This window comes from Lutjanus erythropterus, chromosome 20 (genome assembly GCF_056507025.1).
Source record: "Lutjanus erythropterus isolate fLutEry1 chromosome 20, fLutEry1.hap2, whole genome shotgun sequence".
NCBI classification, from domain to species: Eukaryota; Metazoa; Chordata; class Actinopteri; order Lutjaniformes; family Lutjanidae; genus Lutjanus; species Lutjanus erythropterus.
In genome coordinates, this window is record NC_139336.1 from 21117780 (window position 1) to 21127697 (window position 9918).

The following is a 9918-nucleotide window of genomic DNA, read 5'->3' on the forward strand; positions in this document are numbered from 1 at the left end:
AAGCAAAATATGCAACTGCTTTCAACTTCCAACACAAGATGTGTAAGATTTAAGGGGATTTATTGGTAGAATATGGCAGAGGAATATAATATTTATATAAACCAAACTAAACCCTGGATCTAAAGCCTTCCACATTTTTCATGAGAACTTAATGTTCTCCTACCAATTGGAAGGGGAGTGAGGTGAAGTGTTTGCGAGCTGACCTCTAGATACCACTAAAACCTATGCACTGGTCCTTTAAACATGGGGTAAACAATTCTGAAGAATACAGTTGCTTGTTGATTTCCCAGGTTGTCAAATACCAACACTGGATTGCAACAAAACACTGAGACTCAACCATCAGCTATCTTTGTCCAGAATCACTCACCCCACCTTTAAACATCCTGGAACGAGAGGTGGCAGACATGGAAGGAAAACCAGTGTAAAACGCCTCCATTAGCAAAATGTACTTACAATATCAAAATAAAAGCCCTCATAATGCAAAATGACTGCTTTCAGAGTGGTATATAATTATGTACTGTATATAATATTATTGGATTCTTTTTATTTATGCATTAAGCAGCATTTTAATTTTATAGCTGGTTGACGTGGAGCTGATTTTTACCAATAATATTTGTTTGTTTAATGGGATCTTTTATGCATACTTTATATACTGCTCACATGTTTTGAGTGTAAAATTTAAATCTGCAGAGTAGTGGCTGTCAGACAGATGTGGTGGAGTAGAAAGTTCTGTATTTCCAACAGATATGTACTGAGGTATCATATAAAATATGAAAATAAAGTAGAAATGGCACAAAATTGTACCAGAGATTTGCTGTTACAAAAACCATCATACTTTCACAGCCTGCATTTCACTTTTTTTGGGTGATCCTTGTTATTTTAGCTGTAAATTGGGTTTCCACCTGTAGAAGTCATCTTCATGTCTTCATCGATTCTGGATGAGGTCACTCTATGTCCTCATCGGATGATGTCATGACATGATGTCATTATGTTTAAATTGAAGATTTAAACTGGATGATACCATGGATATAATAGTATTGATGATAACAATGATATTTAAAAATGAAATACTGACATCATGTTCGTTAAATTGTTAACAGCTACAGATTCTCTCTCCAATGCCGTAGACCCGTATTTAGAGTGTTAATTATTTTCAACAAAACAAGACAAAACACACAATAAACAAAGTTAAAGATTAATGTGATTGATAGAATTTTTGGTTTCAAATTTTCTATAGATATCGTGGTAATCTTGTTATTGTGGATTCTTGAGATTCTTGTGTAGTGGATGTGACATGAATGTGACATTGTGACAGCCCTGCTGTGCAAGTTAGTGTCCAGACTGTCAGCATCCTGGGAAGTCTGCTAATGTGCTGATCGTGTTTCTTTAGAAACTTAATTTAATGAGTTTGAACTCAACTCATCATTTCGAGTCAAAAGACTAAAAGAAGAAAAGAAGAACATGTGTTTGTAAGTTCTGAAGTGTTCTGAAAGTACTTGAAATTTTATGTTCAGTTATCTCGATTAATAAAACTTTACATTAATGAGAAAAGATAAGTTGATTCAACCAAATTCCCATATGATTTTTTTTACACAGCTCATCTGATGATATCATGACATAATGTCATAAAATTTGAAGGTGATTTATGATTTATAATTTAGTTTGGAAGTTGGGACATGCTGGCAATGCACTGATGTGTTTTGGACTAAATTAAAGCTGCAAACATTTATTTTTAAAAAATAAATATTACATCTTACGCTGTCCACACCTCCTTTTTTATGGTACAGTAATGAATCTATTTTAAAACCAATTGTATAACATAAAAAACAGGACTTTTTTCTCTTAGTTTCAGTTCTTCACTGATGTCCTTTAACTGCTTCAATAAAGGAGGGTTGATCCATGATGTGACATAATTGAAAATGATTTTTATTTGATCATTTACATTGAATTGATATAAACATGTCCATGAAACAAAATGGTTCAAACATTTAAGAAAGTCATATTTGATAATAAGCACAGACAGAATCATTTTTGGAAACATAAGTTATTATCACAAACTGACCAAAATGGGAACACGAGTGCTTCCGCTACACAAAAACATCCTATATAACAGATTATAGTTAAAGTCAGTTTCCATGTCTTAATTTATAGTATTTCCCTTTATTTTTTTGCCTTGGACAGCACATGCAGTCAAGTCCTCTCCCATGGTGTCCTGTCAAATCAGTGTCCTCCTCCCTCTCTTCTTCTGGTGAATCTTTCAAGTCCTTTTAAACCTCCAGGTGTCTTGTGTCTGCACGTCCACTGTGTGCATCCCTTTGGCCCTTCGGAGCTGCATGCTGTGCAGCAGGTGGAAAAGGAACCTAGTTTTGTGTCTCAAAGTATCCACAGAAATTGTCTTCAATCACCAAGCAAATGTCACTGATGGCCCTCCAACAGTACAGAGGAGGGCTGCATGTGCCAAATAAATAAATAAACACAGAACAAAAACAGAATAAGTTAATTTAAATAGACAAATAAATAGTTGTCATAGGCTACATGCGAAATAATAAATTATAGCTTCAAACAGAACCAGTCCTATGCTTGATAAAGGCCTGACAAAGAGCTTCAGGTTTCCCTCTTCTTGGTGATTCTGAAGGAAAATAGCTGCGGTTTGTTATCTGAACAAGTATCCTGGTTGTATTTTTCCCGGTGGGTTGGATGAATCAGAACTAAGTGCAGAAGCTCTCTGTGAACGTGAAAGAAAAGCTCGTTAGGTGAAGCTCATGGATACTGTGTGCTCCAGCGCTTTGCGGCGCAGCGACGCGATGCTTGTCCCTCTCCAGACGTCACTGTCCGGGGAACTACACAGCTGAGGCGAGCCGGTCACGTTGGTGGGGCCGGACAGGGACGCGGGTACCATCCCGGGGAACGTGGGCTGGTAGAGGTGAGACTGAAGCCCGGAGCCGTTCGACGACATGTTGGATAGACCCATGGAGTTGGGCGGCGGCCCCGCGCCGAGGCTGCACTGAGACAGGGACTGCGCCATGGCCTGCTGGCGGCCCAGAGCCGGCGGTAGCTGCAGCTGAGACACGCCGGGCATCCCTGCCGTGGCCCAGCGGGTGTCGTTGGCGTGGAAGGAGCACAGGCTGTCGCCCATGGCCGCTGCCGCCGCAGCGGCGGACGGGAACTGGGGCAGGCCGTGGTGCGTCGGCAGGAGAGTCCCCGGAGCGCGGAACACATTGGTGGTCTTCTTGCGCTTCTTCCACTTGGCGCGTCGGTTCTGAAACCAGACCTGCAGACAAACATTTGATGAGTCAGGAGGAGCACTGACAGGTCATATTATCAGAGCTGTGAGTGCTCATAAAAAGATTATGACATCAGTCTGGGATCATCGTGATAAGGCGAACAACAACAACAGTTGCAGAAAAATGTATGTCTTTTTTTTCCAGGATCATATCAGCTCATAACAATGTACCATCCATTTGTACAGATTTGTGCGCAAACGTTCACAATTAATAAAATAAATAAATAATAGATTTAAGTTATTCTGGTTATTATCTCCATATCTGGATCCTTAACGCTGAAAACCTCAAAGACACGTTCAGCTCCTAGAGTAACAGATGTTACATCTCATACAAGGATCAATGATTCATCTTATCATCTTGTAACAGTGTGCCATCCAATTGACATTGTTCCGGTTTGTGCGTAAAGGTGCCCAGTTAGTACCAAAACGAAATAACACGTGCACACGTAGTTTATTTTGGTGATTCACTCCATATATTGATCATTAACAATGAAAAATATCAAATAAACTTTTAGCCTCTGGTATAACAGAGGTTAAATCTCATACAAGGACCCTACCACCACATAACAATATGTCATCCACTTTACATTGTTAGGATTTGTGCGTAAACGTTACCAAAATAAATAACACGCGTGAAAATGTAGCTGATTTGGGTAATTCTTTCTATATCTTGATTTCTAACGCTGAAAAACCTCCAGTGAACTTCAATAATAGTCAACTTTTATTTTGCACACTAAATCAAATCAAATGATCAACATCAAATGTTTAAAATTTAAGGTGAATCGTAGAAATGTTGCGTCAGTCAATCCATAAAAATGTTATATATTACAGTCATCACCACTACACATAAAAAATATGTGTTAAATGATCTCGACTTTTCAGGGATGCAGACAGATATGTAATGAGTTAGGAGGGGCAGGTGTAATGGCTGGTTGTGCACTGACAGGTCATGTTATCAGGGCTGTGAACGCTCATAAAAAGGTTATGGCATCAGTCTGTGATCATGATGATAATGCGAACAACCAACAATAAATCTGTTGCAGAAAAACACTGATTTATGTTTGTGCCAGGATCCACCCAGATTATTTTGTTCAGATGTGTGCGTAAACGTTACCAAATTTTACAAAAACAGAAAAAACGTGCGCAAATTTTATTTATTTTGGTAATTCTCTCTAAATCTTGATCGTCAACGCCGAATGCCTCCAATAAATGGTCAATTTACGTGTGATTACAGATCATATCAGCGTTTAACAATGTGCAGTCCAGTTTACATTGATTGGATTTGTGCGTAAACGTCACCAAAAGTAAATAAGTCGTGCGCAAATTTAGTTTATTTGCGTTATACTCTCTCTATCTTGATCATTAATACTGAAAACCTCCAGAAACTGTCAGATTATAATATAAAAGAAGCGAGATTTCATATAAGAATCATGGATCCTATGAGCATATGATGTGCCATCTGTTTACATCGTTCAGATTTGTGCTTGAAAAACACATGCGTAAAATTTGTTTATTTTGGTTATTATCTTGCAATAAACTTTCTGCTTCGACATTTGACTTCTCATACATGTAATTGACTTTTATTTTGTACGTCAACTAGCGTCAAAATGTGCAAAGTTTAATGTGAATTTTGCGTCAATAAATCCATAAAAACAATCTAAAGCTTGAGGAAGCGAAATACTCAACTAGGGGATCCACTCAGCAGGGATTGGAGCTGGAAGCCATTTTTGGACTTACTTTGACTTGGAATTGTCTGCTAGAGGTACAGTACTGAAACCTAGCATTTATTTATTTATTTCTGTTTTTTTTATTATTGTTGTTTTATTTTCTCTATGTATAGATGTTGTGTATAGTCTAGTATTTTGTCTGTTTTTGCATTTAAAAAGCCAAAAATATTTGAATAATATGAATTCACAATATTACAGATTATATCAAGAATTTTATGTGAATTATTTAGACGTTTCAAAGATGCAGAAATTATGCATTTAACTTATGACAATCTTATGGTGTTATGTAAATTACGTGATTTTTAATAAGATATTTTGACCCCAAGTTATTTTTCCTGCTTTAGGAGGAGCCATTGAGAGCGCATGCAGTCGGATAATAAAGATAATGTTAGTGCGGTGACAAACAGACTTTATTCCGGGAGTCCTTGAGCTTCTATAGGTTTGCTTGTAAGCGGGCCGTCTATGATTAATGTGAAGATTTGCTTGAGAAAGTGGGGCGCAGTAATAAGAACGGGACAATCTCACTTTCTCCTCTCCCCCCTCACTCCCTCCCCTCCCCGCAGCAGCCATGCAGCCGTGAAATCCGGCCTGAAATGCATTACACTTCAAAGGAAAGAAAATGCAATTTCTCATTCCGTTTAAAAAGACAGAGTGCACCCTCAGCGCGTCCAGCATTGAGACGTGCAGAGCGGTGACAGGCCCATCGCTAAACTCAACCTGGACCTGCTTCTTCTTATTCCAGCTCCTCTCATAACAGCAGATGAGCTTCATTTCACTAATTCTTATTTTATGGAAATGGTAGATAGACTCATGCAATAATAATAATGATTATTAGGGTGTTATTTCACATGTGAGCGACCCAAGTGCCTCCGCCATCGCTGGGTAATAAGGCGGTGGCGCCATAACTCCAATTTGAGCAGACTGGAAGTCACTGAGGACATAAAGGAGGATAAAATCCACAGAATTTAGTCAGCCTCAAACAGTTGATTCAGGTCTGTTTAAAGGTTGGTTTCAGCGCAGTTTTATCTGAGGCGATTAAACGAGTGTAATAAAGCTGCAATCATCATTTGGTTCCCTGTGGATTCATTACATTAGATGGTGGACACAAAATGTTGGCCAATTCTGAACTAGGCAGAATTTGGATAAATGTAAAAATTCCCTGCAAAACAAGCTTCTTTAGATACATAAAATAAAACAAAATAAAACAAAATAAAATAAAATAAAATGTACAAACACAAGTTTTCATAAAAAAATATATATTTTTTTTTTTTCGTGAGAGTGAGAGCATGGCAGTTTTTTTTGTTGATGTAACAACCTGATGTCAAGCTGTAATAATGCCTCCAGACATGTTATACAGTGTTTGGGATAAAAGACGAGTGTCTGTTCCAATCTAGACACAGACGCTGCACCTCTGGTCCAAACCTCTTATTATTAATGTTTTACGTTGCCCTGACAACATCCAAGGATAGAATAAACTATCAGACACATAAACAATTTATTTTGTTGTTGTCATTGTTGTTGAAAGATTGTAAGCCAAACCTCATGGTGTAAAGCATAAAATTAAACAAATATAATTATGAGGGGAAAATTCAACCCTCACAACAACACACACACGACAGCCCCAAAAAAACTGTGTTGTTGGCTGTAATTTATTTGCTGCTGGCTCATTTATTAAAGCTCCCATAAGAAATAACATGACCTCATATAATTAACAAATAAAATACACTTTCTTTCAGCTGTTTTGGTTTTGTCTTTAATGAAATACATTTTCAAGAACAAAGACAATTTTGGGACAAGCGGTCATAAAAATTTGTATTTTAATAGTTGGGTTCGACAGTAGATATTTTCGTTGCTTATTTATGCTTTTTTTTTTTTATTACAAATGCCCGGTAATATGTTTAACGCATTATGTTGTAATAGTAACACATTAATTAATAGTTTCTGGTCATTTTCATTTATATATAATTAACATTTAATGTAGTGAAATGGCACATTTAGGTGTGTTAAGTCACCTGACACAATTTTGTGTTAAAATGGCTCACACAGATCTTTTGTGTTCAATTTTCAACACAAGTGAACGCTGAACACACTCGTTACATGTGTTACACTTCTGTACAAAACGTGTCATCAATGCATCTCTTTTTTCTAGTAAATAACTCATATTAATACGATATCAAATGTCCTACAATTAAAGCCTACAATTAAAAATACGTCTTTGTTTTCTCTTTAAATCTTAATATCGACGGCTAAAATCACAACATTAAATTGTACATGCATGAAAAAAATGAACTGCATTTATTTATTATAAAAGCAATACTTGATTGATGATTGATTAACAATTTAAAGAATATATCGAGGTTGCGTTTCAAATATGCAGCTTGTTAAAATTGTTGCTATCACATACATTTTGTTACCATTAGTTTACGGTCAGTTGTATCCTTTTCTGTATGTTAACTTTAATAACTGAGATTTTTTTTTTTTTTTTTTATCTTATTGACTTTAGGTGGGGGCTTCAAAAAAGCTCCCTCTCTGCACTACACTGTATATTATTTGTTTTCTTTGCAAATATTTTGTGCATTGTTTAAAATTGTGCAGAAAATTAAACTGAAAAATAATTTGAATAAATGTATACCGCAATTGCAGAAATAAGTAAATAAGTGGAGAAATTAAGTCGAATTTTGACGTCAGAAAATAAAGAATAAAAAGGCTGTTGGGGGGATATAATTTCACTGAATGCAACTCTTATTTTGTAGAATTGCTCTTACAATAAAATTGCTTCAGCAGGATTTCGTTTACCTTTTTTTGTAGCTGGGGAACATTTATTTTTCAATGGATTTTTTTTTATTATTATTATTCATACGCGAATTTATTCTGTTCTCTATTGTAGCATGTTTAATGTTGCTTTAGAGATATTAGCCAAACATACGCATCCTACAAATGTCAAACTGTAAACTGTGTAGTTTCATTCCTTCCATCGTTGATTAAAACTATTTCCAGCCGTCCTACCTGCACTCTGGACTCCGTCAGGCCGATCCTCAGCGCCAGCTCCTCCCGCATGAAGATGTCTGGGTAGTGCGTTTTGGCGAAGCTCCTCTCCAGCTCGTTGAGCTGCGCCGGGGTGAAGCGGGTCCGGTGCCGCTTCTGTTTCTGGGTCTGCTGCGCTCCGGACTGGTTCGGGTTGTTGTTCTGCTGTTGTTGCTGCTGCTGCTGCTTTTCCTGCTGCTCTTTGCTGCTGACCTGCACCGGGTTGCCTCCTCCGCCGCTGCTGATATCATCGCCCGGGAGCATCGTGGCCCCTTCGACACCGTCCGGGCCCGGGCCGAGCTCCCCGGAGTGTCCGGGGTCAGGTCCCCCTCCCCCGAGCCTGCACTTCAGAGCCTCCCTGTGGCCCAGAAGCTCCGCCGCGGCATCCTTCATCCCTGCACAGAGAAGCACATCTGCATTGTAAGGTTTGGACAGAAAAGACTTTGGCTACAGGAGGAAAGAAGGGACATGTTAAACTTTAAACTGCATGCATGCAAAATGCTTTACAGGCAAAACAGAGGAATTAAGAATAGCTGAAACATGATTTTTCTGCTTCAGAAGCATGCATTAAAACGATCAAATTTAAAAACACAAAATGCAGAAATTAAAGAAGCTTCTGCAGCTCTTTGACAGAGACAACCACGGCATGCACATTACAATCTGCTCCTTAAATACTCTTAATTCAATTCGACCACACTGATATCTTAGAAAATTGTTAAATCAAATTACGCAGTAATATAATAATAATAATTACTTTTCCAATGAATTAGGCGAGTTTAGCTCACTTCAGTCGCATTAAGATGATATAAGAAGCAAATTGACAATTTTCTGAGCTTGATTTAAGATTAGAAGTGCCTCCAGCTTACAGTAGAGTTGAAGACCGGAGTTTGGTGATGATAACTCACCGAGGCGAGCATCCAGGAGGTCGGCATGAGATAGCATTGCGCACCGCTCCAGGGCGAAGTGCTATTCCCAAAAAAAATCTCTACTTTAACCTATTTAAGAAATATATATGGCCTAAATGAAAGCAAATTCGGTTTGTGGTTAAAAGGGAGGTTCGTTGCATTATAATGTAGTTTAGAGAAATGGGGAGGCGCTTAACGGCGGAATGAACCCATGAGCTTCTCCAAACGAGGACCAATCAGAGTTGAAGCCTGAGGTATGTCAGCTTTAGCCCGACCAGACCCCCCTCCACCCCTCAACCACCCTCCACCTCCATCCTCTCACATCCACAAGTTCATTCCTCCTCATTCCTGTAATTGGCTTTGATTTCTCCTCCAAATTACATCCAATAAAATAACCTGATTTAATATCTGTGTGAGCGCTTCGACCCGCTCAAGAAATGTTGGATCACCACAATATTTGTTTAATTGTGCATGCTGCTCTGCACCCGCTTTTATAGTTCAGGAATAGGACTTATTCATATCAGGAGGAAGCATTAAAACACACACACGCCAAATTATAGCTAATATAATACCTTGAATATTAACTTGACTCTAATACAAAACTCCATTTAAAATTTTGGCTTTTTTTAGCCTCTGTGAAGATATTCGACCTTTTTACGACACTAAATGCCTCTTGGAGACCAACTGAACCTCCTCTAATATCCTTGATTTCCCAACAACAAACTTTATATAATTCCAACCATGCAGCCTCATTTTCAAGGCCATTAGGCTTTTATGTAATTAGTGCCAAATCTATACGCCTTTATTGCAAATATCAGAGTAAGATCAGTATAAATTAGTGGTAATTTACTAGTGTTTAGGCCCAACTGTCAAGAAGGGAGGGACTTGAGTTTAAATGATGTGTGAGCAAATTAATTCGGCGGAAAGTGGAGGGAGTTCAACATGAGGCTGTGAATGCTTCCCTTTGATATAAAGGACA

General features: G+C 38.1%; 1 protein-coding gene across 2 annotated transcripts; it reads right to left on the minus strand.

Annotated features, from left to right (window-relative positions):
- Positions 1–1905: 1905 nt before the first annotated feature.
- otpa (orthopedia homeobox a) lies at positions 1906–9220 on the minus strand. 2 transcript variants are annotated; one of them, XM_084746537.1, is made up of 3 exons: positions 8901–9220; positions 8017–8429; positions 1906–3271 (listed from the first exon to the last, which is right to left on the minus strand). In XM_084746537.1, the coding sequence occupies exons 1-3, from the start codon at positions 8974–8976 to the stop codon at positions 2750–2752; spliced, it is 1011 nt and encodes a 336-aa protein (XP_084602663.1). In that variant the 5' UTR covers positions 8977–9220; the 3' UTR covers positions 1906–2749. The 2 variants fall into 2 exon arrangements, with proteins under 2 accessions (XP_084602663.1, XP_084602664.1); XM_084746538.1 differs by having other exon boundaries at positions 8940–9218.
- Between the last annotated feature and the right edge of the window lie 698 nt (positions 9221–9918).

Excerpts from the sequence above, each read along its gene's own strand:
- otpa (XM_084746537.1), bottom strand. The coding sequence starts at position 8,976 with ATGCTATCTCATGCCGACCTCCTGGATGCTCGCCTCGGTGAGTTATCA. Across the intron at positions 8,430-8,900 it reads CTCCGGTCTTCAACTCTACT|GGATGAAGGATGCCGCGGCG; the intron begins GTAAGCTGGAGG and ends TTCTCTGTGCAG. Across the intron at positions 3,272-8,016 it reads TGACGGAGTCCAGAGTGCAG|GTCTGGTTTCAGAACCGACG; the intron begins GTAGGACGGCTG and ends GTTTGTCTGCAG.